Genomic DNA, 25,228 nt, shown 5'->3' with positions numbered 1-25,228 from the left:
CCAAGTATTCCTATTTTGATTGGCTCTACTGAGCAAGAAGTAGCAACTACTCTAGACTTATAGGTAAGGCATTTTCATATTAGAGGGCGGGAGATAAATCCAATAAAAATTCAGGAGACTTCCATCTCAGTGAAATTTCTAAGTGCCCAATAGTGTGGGACACATCAATATATCCCTTCTAAGGTGAAGAATAAGCTCTTGCATTTGGCTCCTTCTACAACCAAAAAAAGAGGTACAATATCTAGTTGGCCTCTGGACTTTGGATGCAATGTATAATATATTTAGGTGTGCTACTCTGACACATTTACAGAGTGACTCTAAAAGCTGTTGGTTTTGGGTGGGGAACAGAACTAGAGGAGGCTCTGTAATAGATCCAGGCTGCTATGCAAGCTGCACTGCCACTTGTGCCATATGATCCAGAAGATTCAATGGTGCTGGAAGTGACAGTCACAAATGGAGACGTCATCTGGAGCCTTTGGCAGACCCCTATGCAAAAATCACAAAGCATATCCTTAGGATTTTGGAGCAAAATCCTGCCATCCTTTGCAGATAACTACCCAACTTTTGAGAAACAGCTTTTGGCCTGCTACTGGGCCTTAGTAGAGACTGAACGCTTAACTATGAGTTACCAAGTTACTATGAGATATGAGTTGCCTAACAGGAACTGGGTGTTATCGGACTTATTAAGCCATAAAGATGTGTGTGCACAGCAGTACTCCATAATAAAACAAAAGTGGTGTGTATGAGATAGGGCAGTTCCAGAAGGGACAATAAATTATATGAGGAAGTGGCCCAAATGCCCATGGCCACCACCAAACCTAACACATTATCTTCTCTTTAAGTAGATAGCGGAAGTAATGCAGCCCCTTTCTGGGACACCCCTGAAGGACAGTGGTGAGAGGAAATCTTCCCAGTGGGAAATACTTTGAGCAGTGCACGTGGTTCTTCATTTTGCGTGGAAGGCGAAATGGCCAGAGGTGCATTTATACACTGATTCATGGGCTGTTACCAATGGTTTGGCTGGATGCTCAGAGACTTGAAAGGAACATGATTGGAAAATTGGTGACATAGAGGTATGTGAATAGACTTTTCTGAGTGGAGAAAGAGCATGAAAATATTTGTGTCCCATGTGAATGCTCACCATAGGTGACTTCGGCAGGGGAAGGTTTTAATAATCAAGTGGATAAGATGACCCACTCCATGGCTAATGTTCTTTCCCCAGCTACTCCTGTCATTGCCCAATGGGCTTATGAACAAAGTGGCCATGGAGGTAGGGATGTTGGTTATGCATGCACTCAGCAACATGGACTTCTCCTCACCAAGGCTGACTTGGCTATAGCTACAGCTGAGTGCCCAATATGCCAGAATCAGAAACCCACACTCAGCTCCTTACATGGCACCATTCTCTGAAGTGACCAGCCTGCTACCTGATGGCAGGTTGATTACACTGAACCACTTCCATCATGGGAGGGGAAGTGATTTGTTTTAACTGGAATAGACACACACTCCAGATATGGTGTTTTTTTTTTCCCTGCACGCAATGCTTCTTCCAAAACTACCCTCCATGGACCTACCAAATGTCTTATCCAACATCATGGCACTCCACACAGCATTGTTTCTGGTCAAGGAACACAATTCCCAACACATTAAGTGTGGGAATGGGCACATGCTCATGGAATGCACTGGTCTGACCATGTTCCCCATTATCCTGAAGCAGCTGGATTGACAGAATGGTGGAATGGCCTTTTGAAAACTCAGTTATGGTGCCAACTAGGTGGCAATACCTTGCAGAACTGGGGCAATGTTCTCCTGGAGGCTGTGTATGCTCTAAATCAGTGTCCACTCTATGGTGTTGTTCCTCCCACAGCCAGGATTAATGGGTCCAGGAATCAAGGGATGGAAATGGGAGTGGCACCATCTCACTATTACCCCTAATGATCCATTAGAAAAAAATGTGCTTCCTGTTCCCACAACCTTAAGCACTGCTGGTCTACAGGTCTTATTTCCAAAAGGAGGAGTACTGCCACAAGGAGACACAACAACAATTCTGCTGAACTAGAAGTTAGGAAAGCCACCTGGCCACTTTGTGCTCCTCATGTCCCTGAATCAACAGGCAAAGAGAAGAATTACTGTACAGGCTGAGGTGATTGATCCTGATTATCAAGGGGAAATCGTACTGCACCCACACAATGGAGGTAAAGAAGATTTTGCCTGGAATACAGGAGATCCTCTAGGGCATCTCTTTGTACTACCCTGCCCTGTGAATAAAGTCCATTGAAAACTGCAACAACTCAATCCAGGCAGGATTACTAATGGCTTGGAAACTTCAGGAATGAAGGTTTGGGTAACCCCATCAGGCAAAGAACAACAGCCTGCTAGAGTGCTCACTTAGGATAAAGGGAATATGAAATGGGTAGTGGGAAAAGGTAGTTATAAATATGTGCTATAGCCACAAGACCAGTTACAGAAATGAGGACATAATGATATGAATATTTTTCTTGTTTTGTTACAAAATATGTTTGTATATTTACATGAATCAAATATCTTTGTTATCTTCTCTGCTTTATCTGCTTCTCATATAACATAGGTTGTATTAATATTAATTTTATACCATAGTATTTAGTTCCCAGCATGTGGTCTGCCCTATGGAATTCAGACTTGCCCATTTCCACAGTCACATGAGCAAATTCCTATAATAAATATCATAATATTTACATAATATGTATAGGTATGTTTGTATGTGTATATATCTCCTGTCAGTTCTGTATCCCTGGAGAACACTTATGTTCTTATGTTTAGGTCTTTGATCCCTTTCAAGTTAATTTTTGTATATGGGGTGAAGCAGGAGTCCACTATCATTCTTTTGCATATGGATATCCAGTTTTCCCAGCAGCATTTGTTGAAGGGACTATTCTTTCATCATTGAGTCGATGGGCACCCTTGTCAAAAACCATTTGGGGGTAAGGGGTGTGGAGTTTTTTGTGGTGATGAATGTACATTACTGTGACTATACTAAAAGCAAGTGATTGCACACATTGGATAGAATGTGTGTTATGTAAATATATCTCAATAAAACTGCTTTAAAAAATCAATTGGGGGTATAAACAAAATGTGGTATATATAAACAATGCAATGCTATGCTGCTTTAAGAAGAAATGAAATTGGGAAATATGGGTGAACCTTGAGGACATTATGCTCAGTGAAATAAGCAAGACACAAAAGGAAAAATATTGTATGGTCTCACTAATATGAACTAAATGCAAAGAATAAGTACATGGAATTAAAACCTAGACTACATGTTTCTAGGAGATAGGATGAGAACTGAGAAGGCATACTGATGCTTAATGTATAGAATTTTCAATTAGCTTGACTGTAAAAGTATAGAAATGGACAGAGTTGCTGGTATTGCAATTTAGAGAGTAAAACTAACACGGCTGGCTTATAAATGGAACTGTGGCTAAAAGGGGTAGTCTAGGGATTTAAATGTCAATTGAAAGAAAGGCAGAGAAAAATCTAGGGACTGAACAACATAATGAACCCAGAGGTGGATGAGGAATGTGGTTAATAATACAAATAGGAATGTTCTTATATGAACTAGAACAAATGTACATCACTATTACAAGTTAGTAAGAATATATTGATGCACAGGAAAAACACAATTAATGTAACTTATGACTATAGTTAACAGCAAAATTGTAATATTCTTACATCAATGTCAAAAAAGGTACTATATCAATGCTAAGAGGCAGTAATAGGGGGATATGGGTTTTTTTTCTTTTGCACTAAGGAAAATGTTCAAAGGTTTCCTGGGGCAATGACTGAACAACTCTGTGATGAAAGTGAGAGCCACTGAGTGTACATTTTGGATAGAATGTACAAGGCATGGGACTGTATAACACAGTGAACCATGTGATGGAAGATGGACTGTGGTTAAATGTACAAATATGAGAGTGTTATCATATAAGCTTAACAAATGTACAATACTAATACATGGTGTTAGTAATAGGGGATATACAGAAAAAATATACCAAGTGTATACCGTGGACCATAGTTAGTGGTAATAGTCTGATGATATTCTTTCATAATCTATAACAAATATTCCACAACAATGTAAGGTATTGGTAGAGTAGTGATATATATGAATCCCTCACATTTTGCATGATTGTTTTATAAGTTCACAACTTCTATAATTTAAAAAATTGAATTTTTTTCAATTTTAAAAGCTATTAGAGGAAAGCGGATTTGGCTCAACGGACAGAGCATCCACCTACTACATTGAAGGTCCAGGGTTCAAACCCAGAGTCTCCTGACCCGTGTGGTAAGCTGGCCCACTTGCAGTGTTGATGCGCGCAAGGAGTGCCCTGACACACAGGGGTATCCCCCATATAGGGGAGCCCCATGCACAAGGAATGTGCCCCATAAGGAGAGCTGCCCTGCGTGAAGAAAGCGCAGCCTGCCCAGGTATGGTGCCGCACACACAGAGAGTTGATGCAAGATGACACAACAAAAAGAGACATAGATTCCTGGTGCTGCTGACAAGAATACAAGCAGACACAGAAGAACACACAGCAAATGGACACAGAGAGCAGACAATGGGGATGGGGGGAGAGAAATAAATAATAAATCCTTAAAAAAAAAAAAGCTATTAGAGGGGAGTGGATGTAGCTCAAGTGGTTAAGTGCCTGCTTCCCATGTACCAGGTCTTGGGATTGATGCCCAGTACCTCCTAAAAACAAACAAATGGAAAAACCAACTTTCATTTCATTGGGGAGTCAATGTAGCTCAATGGTCGAGCACCTACATCCCACGTATGAGGTCCTGAGTTCAATCCTTGGTACCTCCTTTTTAAAAAGCTATTAGACATACACACATATAGACAACACACACACACACTTTTCATCTATGGGCTTAAGCACATAGATATATGAAGGAAGAATTTTATATGTGCCATTTTTGTTTTTGCTCCTAACTATGAAGTTATGAACAAGGCCCAGACTTCCATTTTCATTCTATCTAATCTAAGCTTTCCAAGTACAAACTACAAAAAATTATTTACTAAGAAGAAATGCCCTTAGTAGTCATCTTGTCATCTTCTAGCAATAAAATAAAAGCATCCAAACTCCAAGTATGGTCAACTTTCCAATAAATGTTATCTTAATGGTTTTAAAAAAATCACTTGGGAGATTGTCAAAAGATAAAGGAGTAAAAAGTGCCAGTAATCAGTCCCTCCACCAGAACAACTATTACACAGACATGAACTGTCTGAATCAGCTATTTCAAAACTCAAGAATCCAGGGGAACATCATGCAGCATACAGGGAAGAGTGGGAGGAAGAGACTAGAAATTTGGTGTAAATGCAAGTGATTTGCACTCTCCACATGAGAGCAACCATCACCCAACCTCCAACCTCACAGCAGGCAGTAATAAGGTACTAGCACCACTTCCTGGTGCCAGAATGGGACATAAAGACCCAGTTCCCCAAAATCTGGGGGTGTATGGTCTGAGAGCTGATGGCTGCTTTTGATTAACTACTTCAGATCACTGGGGGCTCAGCTCTGTTCCAACCAAAACAAAGGCAAAGGAGGAAACTTAAAGGTTCTATGCTTCCTTAGAGTTGTGGAGGACAGGTGGAGAGCTGCACTTTGCTGGGCAAATGGTGAAATAAGAAAGTGCAACTTTGGGGAACTATGAGGGAAGCTCCTGGTGCCTTTCCTAGGTCATCTTTCATCCTGTTCCCAGGGCAATTTAAAGACAGCCTGAGCTCCATTTGTGGATTCCCAGCGTTGTTTCAGCTGGGAAAGGCTGAATCGGGAAACTCCTTTCTGGAATGCCCCCCCCTCCCAGAATGTGCCCTCCAGGCAAAAGCAGCTAGAGTCTGTGAAAGCAGGGTGTTTTAGTCAGCCAAGAGGGATGTTGATATAAAGTACCAGCAATCTGTTGGCTTTTTTTAAATAAAGGGTATTTATTTCGGGTAGAAGCTTACAGTCACAAAGTCCTAAAGAGTCCAACTTAAGGTACCATAAAAGGTACTTTCTCACCCAAAGTCATTTGCCACATGTTGAAGAAAGATGGTGGGCAATATCTGCAAGTGTTCATACTTCCTTCTTCCTCTTAAGGCTCCATAGTCCCAGCTTCTTCCAATCTCAGCTATAGGCTGGCATATGGCTCATCTCTTAGGGCTTCTCAGCTGCCCTCTTCTCTTCAGCTGCAAACTATCCGGCTCATCTGTCTTCCTGGGGCCTCTGCCTTATCTATGGAGCTTTCTCTCTTCTTCTGTGTTCTTCTCTGTGTATCTACTTCTGTTTCTGTCTCCCTGATTGACCAACCATTTATAAAGCCTACCAAGGGAGCAGGGACTCAACTCTTAGTTGCCCTAAAGATGTGGTCAAATAAAAGCCCTAATCTTGATTTAATAAAGTAAAAATGAAACCTCTGAATTTAATGCAATCAAAGGGGTATCATGCCCAGAGGAACAGACCAGTTTACAAACATAATCAATATCTCTTTTTGGAATTCATAAATAATATCAAACTGCCACACATAGTAAGAAACAATTGAGTTGGGCAGTCTGGGGCAAAAGCTTACATACTTTAAGTCTTGCAGAAGACCTGGGAGAGGGATAAAGTCTGTTTCCTGGGGGATAGAAGGGGCATTCAAATTTCCATAACCAGGGTAACTCCTAAGGCCATGAGCAAGCACAAAACAGGACAAAACACAGGTCCCTAAAAGATGGAGAGGACCCTGAACTTTGCATTTGTCTTTAGCAGACCTTCTTGATAGAACAGCTGAACTCTAAAGGAGAGCACCAGCCAATGCAAAGCCAGTTTGCAAAGACTGCAGTTTGCAAAGACTGCTTAGATTTATTTGGTTTTGTTAGCAACTTAAACTCAAGAAAATCTCTGTCATATCACTAGTACATCTCAGGAAACAAGACCTAAGGATATAAATCCCAGAGTAAACATTTTAAAATATTAAAATGTAAAATGTACAGGATGCAACAAAAGATTACAAGACAATGATGGCCTATCCAAAGGAAGAGAATAAAAATCCAGGAAATATCAAGGAAAAAGACTAGACTGTAAACATACCAAAGACTTTTAGAAAACTGATCTTCAGTATCTCACAGAGATGAAGGAAAATGCAGAGAAAAACCTAAAGGATATCAGGAAAACAATCAATGAACAATATGAGAATCTCAATAAAGAGGTAAAAATTTTAAAAAGAAAGGAACCAAATAGAATAGTGTTGACAACCACAATAACAGAAATGATAATTTCCCAGGAACTTTCAAAAGCTGATTGAAGCTGGCAGAAAAACGAATCAGTGAACTCAAAGACAAGACAACTGAAACGAGTCAGGCTGAAGAGCAGAGAGAAAAAAGAAATATAAAAAGTGGAATAGCCTAAGAGACGTGTGGGACTCTCTCAAGCATACCAAAATATGCATTATGTGAGTTACAGAAGGAGAAGAAGAAGGAATATTGAAAGAAGCAATTACAGAAACCTTCTCAAACTTAGCAAAAGATGTGGATATGCACTATTAAGAATCCCAGAGAAACCAAAAAGGATGAACTCAAGAGAAATATGCCCTGCCATATACTGGTCAAATTGGTGAATGAAAAAGACAAGGAGGGAAACGTACTTTGGCCCAGCGGTTAGGGCGTCCGTCTACCATATGGGAGGTCCGCGGTTCAAACCCCGGGCCTCCTTGACCCGTGTGGAGCTGGCCCATGCGCAGTGCTGATGCGCGCAAGGAGTGCCGTGCCACGCAAGGGTGTCCCCCGCGTGGGGGAGCCCCACGCGCAAGGAGTGCGCCCGTGAGGAAAGCTGCCCAGCGTGAAAAGAAAGTGCAGCCTGCCCAGGAATGGCACCGCCCACACTTCCCGTTCCGCTGACGACAACAGAAGTGGACAAAGAAACAAGACGCAGCAAACAGACACCAAGAACAGACAACCAGGGGAGGGGGGGAAATTAAAATAAATAAATAAATCTTTAAAAAAAAAAAAAAAAAGAAAAAGACAAGGAGAGAGTTTTGAAAGCTGCAAAAAAAAAAAAAAAGTAATTGGGGAGTCCCAATTAGATTGAGTGCAAACTTATCATCAGAAACCAAAGAGGTAAGAAGGCAATGGGTGAAAATACTTGAAGTGCTGAGAGAAAACAATTGCCAATCAAGAATTTTCTATCTGGCAAGACTTTGTTTCAAAAATAAGGGTGAGATTAAAACATTCTCAAATAAATAAAAGCTAAGGGAGTTCATTACCACTATACCTGCCCCTATAAGCAATGCTGAAGGGAGTTCTTCAGACTGAAAGGAAAGGATACTAGACATGGTTCAAAGCAGCATAAAGAAATAAAGACCTCTGATAAAGGAACCATATAGGTACTTAGAAATTCCAGTACTATTGTGTTGTATTTATTGGTATATAACTCTACATCTTACTTCTTAAAGGTCCTAAAATATAAATATATAAAAAGTAATGATGTATGATTTTGCACATACAATGTACACAGATAAAATTCGTAAAAAAAAAAAAAAAAAAGTACCAAAAAAGGTGGGGGATGGAGAGGTATAGGAAGAGTATAGGTGAATTCAAGTTGGAATCTAATCAAATATGATTGCTATATATTGAGGATTTAAAACTTAAATGCTTGGTAACCACAAAAAAATCTCAGAAATACAATCAGAGGGAAATGAGAAGAGATTCAAAGTGTTACAATATTAAAAATTAAATAAACATGAATGTAGGCATAAACAGAAGAATTGATGGACAAAAATGATATCAGACTTAGAAACACTAGATAACAAAATTGCAGAGGAAAGTCCTACATTATCAGTAGTTACATTAAATGTTAATTCATTGAACTCTCCAGTTAAAAGGCAGAGAATGGTAGAATAGATATAAAAGCATGACCCAACTACATATTGCTTAAAGAGAATCACCTTAGATTCAAACACTCAAATAAGTTGAAAGTGAAAGGATGGAAACAATATACCATGCAAATAGGAATCACAGGAAAGCTGGGGTAGGTATACTAATATCAGATAAAATAGGCTTTAAGTCAAAAACTGTTACAAGGGACAACAAAGGATACCATACACTCATAAATGTATCAATTCAACAAGAAAATATAACAATTATAAATTTATACACACTTAATGCCAAAGCCCCAAATTACATCAAGAAAATATTTACAGACTTGAAGAGAGAAATACAGTTCTACATTAATAGTAGGAAACTTCAATACATCATTTTCAAAAATGGATTGAACACATAGAAAGAAGACCAATAAACAAACAGAAGACTTTAACAATACTCTAAACCAATGATGTAAAGGACTTGTACACAGAAAACTACAAAACACTGCTAAAAGAAATATAAACAAGACCTAAATAAATGGAAGGACATTCCATGTTCATGGATTGGAAGGCAGCCTGACCTTGAAACATATTACAAAGCTACAGTGGTCAAAACAGCATGGTACTGGCATAAAGACAGACACATTGATCAGTGGGATAGAACTGAGAATCCAGAAATAAACGATCACGTACACAGTCAGCTGGTTTTTGACAAACCCACTAAGTACATGTTAACAGGACAAAATGGTCTCCTCAACAAATGGTGCTGGGACAACTGGATATTTACAACCAAAAGAATGCAAGAGGACCCCTATCTCACTCCCTACACAAGAATTAACTCAAAATGGATCAAAGACCTGAACATAAAAGCCAGGACCATAAAACTACTAGAAGAAATTGTAGGGAAACATCTTCAAGACCAAGTAGTAGGTGGTGGTTACACAAAAACACACACAACAAAAGAAAAAAAATACATAAATGGGAACTCCTCAAAATTAAACTTTTGCATCCACAGGACTTTGTGAAGGTGAAAAGGCAGCTGACTCAATGGGAGAAAATATTTGGAAATGGCATGTCCAATAAGGGTTTAATATCCATGTTATGTAAAGAGATGGTACAACTCAACATTAAAAAGACAAACGCTGAGATGGACTACTGAAGTTTAATTTATGCAGCAGTCTTAATTAGCTTTACTGTAAAAGTGTGGAAATGTATAGAGTGAATGGAAACACATAGTAACAGCTAGTTTATAAATGGGGATGTGGCTGAAAAATAGTAGCCTTGGTATGTAAATGCCAATTATGAGAATATTCTAGGAACCAAATAGCACAGTAAACCATGAAGTGGATGAGAATTGTGGTTGATGGTACAGATGAAAAAGTGTCCTTTGTGAGCTAGAGCAAATGTCCATCACTACTGCAGGGTGTTGGAAATGTGGAGAAGCATGGGGAAAATACAACTGGAGTGACCTATGGACTGTGGTTAGCAGTAATAATATAATATTCTTGCATCTATGTCATAAAGATGTACTATGTTGATAATGGGGCAGTATGGAAAAATGTGCACCAAATGCACACTATAGACATGGTAACACTCAGATATTATACTGTTTGTAACAAATGTTCCACCACAGTGTGGTGTGTTGACACAGGGGTGTTTGGAATTCTGCACATGTATGATTGCTTTGTAAGTTTACAACTTCTGTCATAAAAAATATATTTTAAAAATAATAATAGGGTGGATTCGGGGGGAAATATAAGATAAGGACTATAATAAGTAGTAAGATTTTGACAATATTCTTCCATAATTTGTAACAAACATCTCACAACAGTACAAGTTGTTGGTGGAGTGTTGATGTAGGGGACCCCTGTATAATGTTATGCATGTTTGCTTTGTAAGTTCACAACTTTTACTCTATACTTATTGTTTTGGGGTTTTTTTTTTGTTTTTTTTAAAGATTTATTTATTTATTTCTCCCCCTACCCCCCCAACCCGGTTGTCTGTTCTCTGTGTCCATTTGCTGTGTCTTCTTTGCCCACTTCTGTTGTTGTCAGCGGCATGGGAATCTGTGTTTCTTTTGGTTGCGTCATCTTGTTGTGTCAGTTCTCCGTGCAGCACCATTCCTGGGCAGGCTGCACTTTCTTTCGTGCTGGGCAGCTCTCCTTACGGGGTGCACTCCTTGCACGTGGGTTCCCCTACGTGGGGGACACCCTTGTGTGGCACAGCACACCTTGCGCTCATCAGCACTGCACGTGGGCCAGCTGCACACGGGTCAAGGAGGCCCGGGGTTTGAACCACGGGCCTCCCATGTGGTAGACGGACGCCCTAATCACTGGGCCAAGTCTGCCGCCTATACTTATTGTTTATGTATGTTCATATATAAATGATATAATGATAATAATAATAAGGGGGATTGAGGGAAAGTACTTTGGTAGTAGTAATATATTGACAGTGCTCTTTAATCATTAGTTAAAAAGGTTTAACAACAATGCAAGGTATTAGTGATAGGGTGAGGTGCAAGAGTCCTGTATGATGTTATATATGTTTATTTTATAAGTTCACAACTATTACTGCACATTTATTGTTTATGTATGTTTATAATGAGTGATACGATTCAATAATTTTTAAAAGTGAAAAAAATGGCAAATGACCCGATTTAAAAATATCTATATATTCAATTCAAAAATGGGCAAAAAGGAAGCATATAGGGTATATAGATATGTTCAGATGTACGTTGGGTATTGACATAGTGGGTGGGGATTCACATGACAACTGAGGGACTGCTGGGTTCCCATCCTGGGGAGCTCTGTCACATTCCCCAATGGAACAGCAACGATCCCCCAGGTGCAAGGACAATGACCAGTGAAGAAGGATGATCCAATGATGGGACCTAGATACTGATGACTAAGCTTATAAGCCTGTTGGGCTTGAAATTTCAACATGGCCTAGTGTTACAGGGTGCCTAAGAGTTACGTCCTAAGAGCCTCCATATTGCTCAAATGTGGCCACTCTCTAAGCCTCAGCATGTAAATGCATTACCTTACCCCCAGCATCATGGGACATGACTCCTGGGGATGAGTCTTCCTGGCGCTGAGGGATTTCTACCAAGCATTAGCTGGTGATGCAACTAGAAAAAGACCGTGAATAAAAGGAGGAAACAGTAAAGACAAATGAGTTTTTATGGCTAAGAGACATCAAAATGAGTCAGGAGGTCATCAGAGGGGTCGCACTTACGCACATCTAAGGATCTCAGAGACAGCCAAAGTAGATATGAACCCAAGTAGTGGTGCTCCTGAGGGCTATGAAGACATCCAGGTCCTACAGTCATGACAGATGGCTCTGGAGTTCAGTGCCTTGCCAGTGGGCCCTACTTTGGAATTTGTGCTCCTGAGCGTGACGGAGTTGGACTCAGATGTGACCTCTCTACATATGCCTCTTCTGTCACTTTACTGAACCTGTAATTGGTACTAGGGTTGATGTATGCTCAGGAGACTTGAGTCTCTGGACTAATTGTACCAGCTGAGCCCCAGGCCTCAGTGAAGTCGCAGCATCTACTCTCCAGTTTGTTGGACATGCCCATGTCAGCTAACAGGGAGGTGGGGATAGTCAACAAACACACCAGGGAAGCAAGAGGGTCTACAACTGCAAGCGGGAGAATTCCATCCATTTATGTGGGGTCTAGGCTCCTCTTGAGTTAGAGGCAGGGTCAGCATCACCATCCCAAGGTCCTCAGGATGAAGGAATAAAATATGGATTACAGTGGACTCACTGGTATTCTACTATAGAATTATTGTGACTCTAGCAATGGGTAAACTGTATCATTGATGTGGAGACAGTAGCCACAGGAGTTGCTGAAGGCAGGCAGAGGGAAAAAGAGGTGTGATATGGGGGCATTTTCAGGACTTGGAGTTGTCCTGAATGATATCACAGTGACAGATGCAGGACATCATATACTCTGCCATAACCCACTGAACAGACGGGGGCGGGGGGGGGGGGAGTGTAAACTACATCATAAACTATAATCCATGTTGTGATGCTGTGGAGCAGTGCTCCAAAATGTATTCATCACATGCAATGAATGTGCCGCACTGGTGAAAGAATTTGGTGATGCGGGAGGAGTAGGGTTTTGAGGAATGAGGGTATATGGGATCCTCTTATATTTTTTAATGTAATATTTTGTATAATCTATGTATCTTTAAAAAAATTTTAATCTATAAAATAATTTTTAAAGGTTAAAAAAATTTTAAAAGCACCTGAGTCTAATCAATCTTTTAGATCTGCATTAATGTTGCTAGATAAAATACAAAGCATCCATTTAAAATGCTATTTCACATAAATAACGAATGATTTTTTAGTATAAGCATGTGCTATGCAATATTTAGTATGTCCCATTGTGGTGACTTGGAGTACGTACCCCAGAAAAACATGTTCTTAATCTTAATCCATTCTTATGGGTATGAACCCATTGTAAATAGGTTCTTTTGATGAGGGTACTTCAGTTAATGTGTGACATAACTGAATCAGGATGGGTCTTAATCTGATTGCTGAAGGCATTATATGGAAGACCACAGAGAGAGAAACTACAGGGAGTAGCCAGAAGCTGGAATTCAAGAGATCCAGAAGAGAAAAAGAGGCTGCCTTATGACAGAAAAGTAAAGAACCAAGGATCACCAGCAGTCAGCCCCAGAATGCCACAGCCTTCTAGGAGAAAGCATCACCTTGACGATGTCTTGATTTTGGATTTCTCCTATACTCCAAACCATAAGCCACTAAATTCCCATTGTTCAAGCCAACCTATTTCATGGAATTTGTTTTAGCAGCCAGAAAACTAAAACACCCATGCATCTATACTAAAATATTATTCATTGTTTTTCTGAAATTCAATTTTAGCTGGGAGTACTGAATTATAATTTGCTAAATCTGGCAAACTCTACTTTAGATCCAACTACCAGTTTATGGAAATACAAAGTAGAGAAACATATTAAAAGAACCAGAATGAGGCAATCAGCACCACACAGTGGGTAAATCAGTAAGACAAACAACCAGATTTCTTCAACAAAGAAATGTCAAGGATAGTTGGGGCTGAGGGGGAGTTGTTGTGTAAAAAGAGATTTAAGAGGCACTGAAAATAATGAACTTTACCCACCCTTCATGACCCTGGAAAACAGCGAAGATGAAGAAATCCCCTCATTTTCTGTGTTCCAGAAAATGGCTTTCAGCAAAGAATGACCCTTCTCCATATGAGTTAGATACAGTCACCGATGTCTTCTGCCTTAGTTTTTCAAAAGCTGCTAATGCCAAGTAACAGAAATGGGTTGACTTTTATAATGGGAATTTCATTTGGGCTAAAAGCTTACAGTACCAAGCCCATGAAATGTCCAAATAAAGACTGTCAGGGAGGCTTTCTAACCAAAGTTAGCTACTGGTAATCCTGGTGTCCCACCATATGGTGATCAGGCATATGGCAGGGCTCATCTCCTCAGTCTTGAACTGCTCCGTAGGTCCAGACTCATGGGGACTTCATTCTTAAGCTATCCTCAAGCTCTCTCTCACATGGCAGGATCAAAAATGACGGAGTTCCCTTTTCTTGCGTCTCTTTCTCTGTGTCTCCTTTTATATCCGAGCAAGAGGACAGAGACTCAGCCTGAGTTACACCTCACTGATGCAGTCCAATCAAAAGGGTCTCACACTCACAAGAATGGATTAGTTCAAAAACATAATCTTCCTCTTTTTGGAAATCATAAAAGAATTTCAAACTGTCATACCCTCCTTGACCCAGACACAGACCCTCCAAATTCCCATTCTTGACCTCATAAATGATCATTTGAACTGCTTGTCTCCACGGATTAACTGAACAAAATGCTAGTTAATTAAATTTTGTTTAGGCTTCTCTCCTTCCCTCAAGTCTCTGAATTTAAGACAACCCTCCTCCCATCTACCATATGGGAAGTCCAGGGTTCAATTTCTGAGGCCTTCTTTTTTTTTTTTTTTTAGTTTTTTTTTTGTCTTTATTTTTTTAATATTACATTCAAAAAATATGAGGCCCCTCACCCCCCTCCTCCCCCCATAGCAACAATCTCCTCCATCATCATGAGACATTCATTGCATTTGGTGAATACATCTCTGAGCACCACTGCACCTCATGGTCAATGGTCCACATTATAGCCAACACTCTCCCACATTCCATCCAGTGGGCCATGGGAGGACATACAATGTCCAGCAATTGTCCCTGGAGCACCATCCAGGACAACTCCAAGTCCCGAAAATGCCTCCACATCTCATCTCTTCCTCCCATTCCCCACACCCAGCAGCCACCATGGCTACTTTCTCCACACCAATGCCACATTTTCTTCAATACTAATCACAATAGTTTATGAATAGAATATCAGTAAGTCCACTCTAATCCATATGCTATTCCTCCATCCTGTGGACCTTGGAATGGTTGTGTCCACTCCACATCTATATCAAGAAGGGGCTTAGATTCCACATGGATGCTGGATGCAATCCTCTTGCTTTCAGTTGTAGGCACTCTTGGCTCCATGGTGTGGTGGTTGACCTTCTTCAACTCCATGTTAGCTGAAGGCAAGCTGGCCTGCACAGGAGTGCCAGCCCACATGGAATGTCAGCCCACATGGAGTGCTGGTGCAGCAAGATGACAGAACAAAAAGAGACACAGAGGAGAGACAATAAGAGGCATAGCAGACCAGGGAGCTGGGATGGTGCAAGAGATTGAGCACCTCTCTCCCACTCTGGAAGGTCCCAGGATCAGTTCCTGGTGGCAGCTAAAGAGAAGATAAGCAGAACAGAAGAATGCACAGCGAATGGACTCAGAGCAGACAACCAGGAGTGGGGGGAGAAATAAATAAATCTTTTTCTGAAAAGCAAAAAAAAAAAAAAAAAGACAACCCTCAGTCTGAGCCAGCATATAGCCCCTCCTTAGGGGCTCCTCCTGGAGAACAGATAGGTCTCAGCATAAAACATTCTCTGATCTACTATCTATTCACACCACACTTTGATTCCACTGTCCCACTTCCCCACACTGGTTCTTTACTCCACTGCATAAACAACAAACTCCTTTAGCCTAACCCTTGAGATGCTTGCAGACTTTACGGTCAGAGCTTTCTCCCTATTGCAAAGTCCTTTTCCTCCCTTACAATAATCCACTCAAATAAAGTCTCTTCTTACCAGTTCTGGATTTGTTTTTTTACTTGACAACACAAAAACCAATCGTAATTGTAGACTTTATTTGGATTATGATTTATATTACAAAAATTTGCAGCATTTGTGATATCAGTGGTAATTTAAACACTGGCTGGAAATTTGATTATATTTAAGAATTATTCATTTTTAGGTGTGATAGTGGAATTGTGATGATTTTCTTTTTTTTAAAGGAGTCCCTATTTCCTAAAGATAGTTACTGAAATGTTTATGGATGAAATTATATGACATTCTGAGAGGTGCTTCACAATAATCTGGGAGGGAGGAAAGTACAATGGTTATAGATGTAACAAGATTGGTTCTGAGTTGATAAATGTTGAAGCTTCGTGAAAAGTACATATAATTTAATTATACTTTTCTCTTAACTCCAGTATATGTTTGAAATTCTCCATAATAATAAAGTTTTTAAAAGAAACAATGCCTAGCACAGTACTGGCATACTGTAAACGCTTAGTGCATATTTGTTGGAAGGCAAATGAGTTTATTTTTTTTAAGCTCTCAAGACGGCCATCAAACAGAAAAACATTTTTGAAATGAGTTCCCAAACATGAAATAAGCCTGAAAACATAAATGAGATCCATTTAGAGACCAAGATATACTCAAACCATTTGAAATAATAATAAATACTTAGACAAGGAAATTTGTCCGTGAACATGAACAATTGAGAGGCTCTGGTCAGAACAGGTACATATATTATATACTATAGGTATTATTTTTAAGTAAACATAGAAAACATTTTAATCCTCCAAAAAGATGCTATGCAAAAAAAATCACATTAGATTTTCATTAACATATATTATTCCAGTAAGCTGTTGTGGAAAGCCCATGTTAATTTTCCAACAGCCTTTGGACAGATTTTGAAAATTTGAGGGCTCACATGCAAATGAATCACCAATTAACAGACCTTAATGATTTCTCATGCTGAATAATGCATGCACATAGCAGAAGTTCCTTACCAAAAATGCAGTGTTTTCAGTTTTGAATGTAGTTCTGCCTTGCTGTATGTACATGAATGCAACCAAAATCAAAAGCAATACCCCCACACAAAGTGCAGTTTAGGGTGTTTATATTGATGTGTTTAGTGCAGTTTCATGAAATAAGCAAGCCCTCTGGTTTATTTTTAAGCTTAATATTCCATTATATGGATATATCATAGTTAATTTAACCATCCCCTTAGGGATGGCTGCTCACACTTTTACTACTACAAACAATACTGCATTTATCCCTATACACTTAACTTTACATTCTGATATTTTAATTTCTGTGGGAGGGAGTTCTAGAAGTGTGTTCACTGGGTCAAACAGTATAAACGTTCTTAATTTTAATAAATACTAATTGTATGTATTTTTAGTAAGGTTACAATATGGAATGGTGTTACAAATGCGCTCACCTAACTGTAAATCAATTCTCTCACTAAATTCATTTCAAATATTAAGTATATTTAAGGTCTGCTTTAAGTACAGAACTGGGTTCTTAGATAATCTCTTATTAACAGTGCTTTTGGTATTGAAAATCCCATGGCTTATTCTGTTTCTGAACATCTTGTATCAGTACTTCCAGTTTGTCATACCTTCCTGTACTTGAAAGAAGAAACATTTTAAATTACCTCGTTAACATATCACTGTCTCTGAATTCTGAGTTCCATTTCTATCTGCCCTTTCTTTGGTCCCTTTATGTAAGGAGAAACCGGTTCTCAGTACATAATAAAATACTTTTTAGTATTTTTTCATTGTTATTCATTCCTCTTTTTCCTTTGTTCCTCTAATTTTAAAAAATATTTTATTTGCTATTTTTCAAATTCAGAAGAAATAAATGATTGCTATAACCAGTGAAACAATGTAATACAAAGATTTATAAAGACAAAGCTAATCACCCTGACCTGGACCATCTGAAGTAATCAACATTAACCGCCTGCTGACTTTCTATACACATCCTCTTCTTGCTTACACAAAAAGATCAAGCATATGTCCACATCCATAAAATTTCGTTTTCCACCAAAGAATAATCACACAATACACAGTATTCTGCAACTTGTTTCACTTAACCCTATATACACATATATATATGTGACCATATAAAGATATGAAAATAAATGACAACAAAATACAATGGAGATACTCTGCAGTATTAAGTTCCTTTGCAATTCTAAAATTCGTTTTTTGTAGTCCATCAGAGAATATACATCCATTATAATTATTTACAATGAATTGTTTAATGTCTTTCTTCCCTGCTAAACTGAGATCTCCATGAAGGCAGAGGACTTATTTTGTCCACCACTATATACCCAGAATTTAGAGTAGTGCTGCCAAGATAATAACTACCTAACACCTATTTGCTTATTGAATGAATAGTTGGTGAAGGAATGGTTCAAACTGGGTCACTGCCAATACTGCATATATTTCTCTTTGGGAACTCTAAAGTTCCCAGGTGTAAGCCACCCCTGAAGAATCTAAAATAGAATAATTATTCAGCATTATTTGAAGGGAACCTAGGGACAAAACACTTAATATTACTTGTGGGAAAGGGTACTTTTTAGCAAAAACTCCTTCTCTGCCACACCCACGAAAAATGAATTTTAAAAGATAGACAATAAAAAATTTTTTAAAAATTTAAAAAGAATATATTTAGCAGAAAGAGCATTCAGCACTCATAATTAGGAAACCTGGATTCTATCTCCACCTCTTGTCTATAAATAGCTGTGTGACCTTTAGAAAGTTCCTTACCTTTTCTAGGCCTGGTTCCTCATCTGTAGCTCCAACATTCATTCGTTGTACGAATATTTATTGTCTACCGCGTGCTGGCACCTAGCTAAACAGTAGTGATACAAGGGTGAATAATAACATCCAACATTCATTGAATCCTTACTCTATGCTTTGTCTTTTGCTTAAGGGAGTCTATACACTATCTTATCTAATCTTCTATGAAATAGGCATTATGTGATAATTCCTATATTTTATAAAGGAGGGTCCTGAAGCATAACAAGTAGAAACTTTTCCAGGACAACAAAGTAAGTGAAGATACGATTAGATCCCAGGCAGCGTGACTGGATCCCGTTCCACTAACCAAAGGGAACCTTTGTCCTCATACTTCGACGATTTCGTGGCTTGCATTTTGGTCCCAGCCCAGGGGTACTGAGTGGAACCCCTCTTGCCAATATGACGATGCGATGACGTAAGGAGAAATTAGAGAAACCACTGAGATCCCTGACACAAAATTCTTGTATTTTGCAAGGTTCTTGCTCACTCTCGCAGTTCCCCCGCAAGGAAGGTGAAAAGGTGGAAGGTGTGGGCGGGTCGTGCGTACGCACGCCCGCCTCTCTGACCCGCCGACTGGGTACAGGCGAGTGACGCCAGCTGGGCGCGCTTCTCTGAACCCGGCGAGGGGCGGGGAGAAAGAAGGGTGTTGCGAGCGAGCGGACCCAGACGACGTCTGCGCGCGCGGGCGGGAGGTTTCACGGGCAGAGTGCACGTTTGCCCCGCCCTGCTGCCCCTATGCGAGGCGGTGTCCGTTTCCTGGACCTCCCAATCTTTAGCGACACCAATGAGAGGACACCGCCTGCAGCTAGAGCAGCCCGACGGGGAGCGTAACGAGTGACGTGAGTCGAAAGCTGTGCGCGGCTGCCTTCTCCCACCTATCTTCCCCCCGCTGCCGCAGCCTTTTCAGACGCCGGTGAGTGCGAGGGCTTTACCCCTCACCCCCGACTGGGCTACGGAGGGGCCACGGAGGGGCCACGAGGGGTCTCATCCCACTCTACCCTTCTGAAAAGCCTAGGCCCCAGCCCACTCCCAGCATGCTCCAACTTGGGACGCCGGGGCAGGTGCAGTGGAATAGTGAGTGGGGGAGACGGAGAGCAGCCTTCAGCCGGGTCTGAGGTGACACTATCCTCACTCTCACTTCTGTTCTCCATTTCCTCGTCTTCCGTTTTTCATCCTCCACTCCAACCACCTCCACTTTCTGAAATGATTCATCCCTGCCACTCTTGTAGTTTCTGCTTCGTCTGAGGTCCAGTTTTCAGTTACCCTCTCCTCTGTACTAAACATCCTATCATGTGCACCTCCAGTTCTGTACAAATGACTTTATTTAAAAAGTGTAGACTTCTTGAGTTTTGTTCAGTACTTTTGCAGCCTTGAGTAGTATCCCCATGAGGAAGAATTCTGACACATTTGCCATTATGGAGCTAAGACACGTAGGAACTATCATATGTTGGCTAGGAATAATGAAAATTGTATAATATGAAATGCCACATTCCTGTATGAATTAATTTTAATTCAGAGCTTGCTTCCTGTCACTTTTCCTCTTGGAGCTGTGTTTTTTTGATCAAGTTAGAGAATGACACAATAAAACTGCCCTGCCTCTTTTTCCCTTCCACCAACTATCAGGAATTTCATTTGCCAAACTACTCCAGATCTTGTCCGTCTAGTAGAAGTCAGAATCCATTCTCTCAAGGAAAACTTAAGAGGGTCGTTTTCTTATAGCAATATGCTGATATTGGATGCAAAATGTAAGCTACGGTTAACAGGTGCCCACTTTTTTTCATTTATATGAAAAAAAGGTTATTCAGTGACTCCTTTATTAAATTCTCAGTAATATGTGTCAAAACACTGGATATCAACATTCTGTAATGGAAAAACCATTCAACTGATGTTAGGAGATCCAGTTCCACTTCTACCACTGACTGTGTGACTTTGTGTCAGTTAATTAACTGCTCTAATCCTCAGTTTCCCTATCAGTTAAAATGAGAGAAAAGAAAAATAGCTTTTTGGGCCCTTTTCAACATTAAGAGTCAAAAGAAAACTCTTAAGTAGCTCAGTAGAACATTATTTGTGAAGATAGAGGGGAGATTGGAAAAATTCCAGTCTTTACCTGGCAAATGGGTAACATACAGTATTTTTTCAATAGTTGTATTTGGTGTTGGCTTTTCTGTTAAAGGGGAATTTTTTTTTCCTTTTTCCTTTCCCAAAGAAGAATAAAATGCCTTTTGAGGGGAAAAAAAGGTGCATTAATGGTCCCCAGATAAGCCTATTTTGACTCAGTTCTCATCCAAATAATTTAATTATTTTTTTACGGGTTTTAAATACACCAGTTAGTTGAGATACTGTATTGGAAACCATTTAGGAATAAAGTGTAAATATTAACCTTTATGCTATCAATCTGAAGAAATTGGTTGTAGAAGTAGTCAGAACACCTAAGGACAGCAGCCGTCAGTTAAATAAAGCATTAGATTGAAAATAGAAATGCCAACATAGACACCATTGGTGATTTACCAGTTATAGGTGGTTATATCTGATGAATTTAAGGTTTTAGTGTAAAGTCCCATTTATATCTGCAAAGATATTCGAATACTATAATGCAGGCATGTGAAGCAAAATTCCTTTAAAGAAAACAGTGGACGAACAACCTTTGTAACATTCGTATCTAGGGTTAATCCTTTGATTAAGTACTTGATTAATTAAATCCCTATAGATGAAGTGCAAAAAATAGCCTCCAGGGGAGCAGATGTAGCTCAGTGGTTGAGCACCTGCTTCCCGTGTATAAAGTCTCTGGTTCACTCTCTGGTACCTGCTTAGAGAGAAAAAGAAGTCTCCAAAAGCAAATTCTACTTAATAGAGTAGTTGCTACAAAGTTCTAGTTTTTAGTCGAGATCAGTAATCAGATACCCTTGGAAGCTAAAGAGCCTTAATGGTCCTTGGTACTATGTATTACTAATTTGATTTCAAACTCGGGGACCTTTTCTAATGTTAAGAACTAAAAAGTATTTAAGGGATACTAAATCAAATTACTAGACTAATCCTTTTCCATTTTAAGGATCTTTTTCTTCTTTATAGGAAAAATGCTTTCTGAAAGCAGTTCATTTTTGAAGGGTATGATGCTTGGAAGCATTTTCTGTGCCTTGATCACTATGCTAGGACACATTAGGATTGGTCATGGAAATAGAATGCACCACCATGAGCATCATCATCTACAAGCTCCTAACAAAGAAGATATCTTGAAAATTTCAGAGGATGAACGCATGGAGCTCAGTAAGAGCTTTCAGGTATACTGTATCATCCTTGTAAAACCCAAAGATGTGAGTCTGTGGGCTGCAGTGAAGGAGACTTGGACCAAACACTGTGACAAAGCAGAGTTCTTCAGTTCTGAAAATGTTAAAGTGTTTGAGTCAATTAATATGGAAACAAATGACATGTGGTTAATGATGAGAAAAGCTTACAAATATGCCTTCGATAAATATAGAGACCAGTACAACTGGTTCTTCCTTGCACATCCCACTACATTTGCAATTATGGAAAACTTGAAGTACTTTTTGTTAAAAAAGGATCCTTCACAACCTTTCTATCTCGGCCACACTATAAAATCTGGAGACCTCGAATATGTGAATGTGGAAGGAGGAATTGTCTTAAGTATAGAATCAATGAAAAGACTTGACAGCCTTCTCAGTATCCCTGAAAAGTGTCCTGAACAGGCAGGGATGATTTGGAAGATATCTGAAGATAAGCAACTAGCAGTCTGCCTGAAATATGCTGGAGTATTTGCAGAAAATGCAGAAGATTCTGAAGGAAAAGATGTATTTAATACCAAATCTGTTGGGCTTTTTATTAAAGAGTCAATGACTAATCACCCCCACCAGGTAGTAGAAGGATGTTGTTCAGATATGGCTGTTACTTTTAATGGACTGACTCCTAATCAGATGCATGTGATGATGTATGGAGTATACCGTCTTAGAGCATTTGGGCATATTTTCAATGATGCATTGGTTTTCTTACCTCCAAATGGTTCTGACAATGACTGAGAACTGGAAGAAGAACATGTGTATAATCACTGTATATGACATGTGTTATCATTTTTTGTGGTAACAACTACATCCAGTACAGTGGATATTCATTTTCTTTCTCTAATTTGGTGGCACTGATATAATCACACATTAAGGTTTAGTGGTACATCTTTTAATGTGGAGGGTTTTCTCCCCTTAAAACATGAAAATTTCAAATGTGATGAAAAGATATGTTTTAAGAATAATTTTGCAAGTAAAGGATATATTTGTAAGGATTGTATTTACATGATAAATTCTAAATTATGAACACTTAAATCTAGTGTGGCACTTATTGATTGATTTAAAATGTAACATGTCTTTCTAGCTTTTTACAATATGCAAATGGATCTCTAGTTTTGAATTTTTTGAATTTGCAATTAAAACTTTTAGCAGTATGTTTCCTTTAATTCTAATAAGGGTTCATGTTCTAAGCCTCTCCAAGTGCCAGTGAATTTGCCTTCTCAAAATGTACAACCAAGCAACTAAAGAAATGTTCCTAACCAATGTTGAAGTAGAAGTTGAAATCTATCCCTAGAGTAAAGTGAAAATTACTTATAAAGGTGAAGTGATTTTCCTGGGAGCTAATTTAGTGGTATTCCTTAGCATACACAATTTCAGTGTGACTCTCTACTTTTCTATGCAGATACTGAAATTGGAGTGGTGACTATGAAGAAAGTAATGTCAAGGAAGAAAAATTTTTAAAAGAAGGAAAAAAAAAAGAATGTCATTTAACTGGTGGTTTCCCAGTTAATCAAACTCCCAGCATAAAAATTTATCATTTGAGACTTATTTACTCCTGTAGGGCAAATGAGTTGATGGAAGTCTCCTTTGAAGAACTTGTTTTGGCAGTCTGGCAGTTTCGCTTGCCTGAGTTGATTCTGTCCTGGTTTTCATTTACCTGTTCAAATTCTGAGATTTCCCCCCAAAGTTCATGGTTGCACCATATCCAGCAGATTTTGCTGTTTAGGCCCTAACCCCACAGTTCACCTTGGATTACCATACCAATTGCCTAAATTCAGTGGCTACGCAGAAGCTTTACCCAGTGGTGGATATAAATGTGTTTAATACTTGGGGCTTACTTGTCCTATAATCTGGCCTGCATGTGCTGTATAAATTAGGTCTATAAGCATCCATAAGGTATGAGACTGACATTTTAGAGATCAATATTAACTGTAATTAGCCTCATGATATTCATGGTCTCCCACAGCTTTAGCAAACCAGAAAGATAATTTCCTCAAGAGAGCCTCAGGCTTCAAATTATTGATCCTCGGTAGTGTGTGAAACTCTTTGTTTAATTTCTCTGATTTTCCTTATTGGGGCCTTTGGTTAATATGAAGGTTATTAATTTTGAAGAAAAATAAAGCCTCTTAAGCATGCTAATATGTGGTCTCAGATATAAATACTACAGATCAGATCGTGTACAGCATGAGAACAGTGAAACACAATCTGAGTGTGACGCACAGCTTATATGTGTCACCTTCACCAATATATTAAGAAATTCTCCTTTTGTCACCTTCAGTTATGTTAGTGTATCCAGATATAATAAATTGTAGTAAATATTTCAGGGAATGCACTGTTGCTTTATTTGCCAGTGGCTGCTGAGGTAACATTGATTTTTGAACCAAATTGATGCTCTTGATTGTATGAGTATTCCCTAAAATGTTGTCTTAAATAATGTGCTGTTTCTTTAAACTTATTTGTACCCAGTCTTGTAGATAAAATCTGAATCAGTAATTTAAAAAATGCTACTTCTGAGGTCATGATTACAAATTTGATCACATACATGTCAGTTAGCTTTGCATAGAAAAATGGTGCACTCAGTAGCCAAAAACTAACCCTAACCCAACTCTCTTAATGGGGAGAGAGTTGGGAAGAATGGATGTCTAATGGAAATTTATCATATTGTGAATATACTTTACATGCAGTATCCAGGGGTTGTAGCTAAAATGTTTTCATGAATTAAGTCTGATTTAAAATGCCCAGATTTTTTTTTACTGCATTTAAACAGACCCATCTATTGAATTTTCTTAAAGCACCTGTGTTAGGGACATTGCTGAAAGCAGAGTCTAGTGATTATGCGCCCTAATTTCCCCTTCATTTGCTAAGAGCATCAGGTTCTTTTTAGTACAGGCTGAATTCAGTTGATAAATTCAATGCATGCCTGAGTAGTTATATGAGGAGCATGTTTGTAGAAGTCTTTCTTTTAGCACACAAAGAATTTCAGAAATGTTTGCCAACTCTTCCCCCACCAAGGATGCCCCCATCCTTTAATTAAAAAACAAATCACACTCAATAATTCCAAGACCATCAAAGATAAGATATTTATAGAGTAACGGGGGGAAAAAT

General features: G+C 39.2%; 1 protein-coding gene and 1 long non-coding RNA gene across 3 annotated transcripts in view; one reads left to right on the top strand and one right to left on the bottom strand.

Moving 5' to 3' along the window:
- LOC139437977 (uncharacterized) overlaps nucleotides 1–19,377 on the bottom strand; it is a 43,385-nt gene extending 24,008 nt beyond the window's left edge. Inside the window, exon 1 of the long non-coding RNA XR_011647869.1 lies at nucleotides 18,798–19,377. This is a non-coding gene — a long non-coding RNA (uncharacterized lncRNA). The remainder of the gene's footprint in view (nucleotides 1–18,797) is intronic.
- Nucleotides 19,378–19,452: 75 nt separating this feature from the next.
- C1GALT1C1 (C1GALT1 specific chaperone 1) lies at nucleotides 19,453–24,262 on the top strand. Of its 2 annotated transcripts, XM_058291584.2 has the most exons (3): nucleotides 19,610–19,743; nucleotides 21,900–22,699; nucleotides 23,526–23,681. In XM_058291584.2, the coding sequence occupies exons 2-3, from the start codon at nucleotides 21,905–21,907 to the stop codon at nucleotides 23,544–23,546; spliced, it is 816 nt and encodes a 271-aa protein (XP_058147567.1). In that variant the 5' UTR covers nucleotides 19,610–19,743; nucleotides 21,900–21,904; the 3' UTR covers nucleotides 23,547–23,681. The 2 variants fall into 2 exon arrangements, with proteins under 2 accessions (XP_004478389.1, XP_058147567.1); XM_004478332.5 differs by having other exon boundaries at nucleotides 19,453–19,743; nucleotides 21,900–24,262.
- Nucleotides 24,263–25,228: the final 966 nt, after the last annotated feature.

This window comes from Dasypus novemcinctus, chromosome X, assembly GCF_030445035.2.
Source record: "Dasypus novemcinctus isolate mDasNov1 chromosome X, mDasNov1.1.hap2, whole genome shotgun sequence".
NCBI lineage: Eukaryota > Metazoa > Chordata > Mammalia > Cingulata > Dasypodidae > Dasypus > Dasypus novemcinctus.
Note: the sequence above shows the minus strand (reverse complement) of the source record. Positions and strands in the feature narration are given on the sequence as shown.

Coding starts and splice junctions, on each gene's coding strand:
- C1GALT1C1 (XM_004478332.5), top strand. CDS start 21,905: ATGCTTTCTGAAAGCAGTTCATTTTTGAAGGGTATGATGCTTGGAAGC.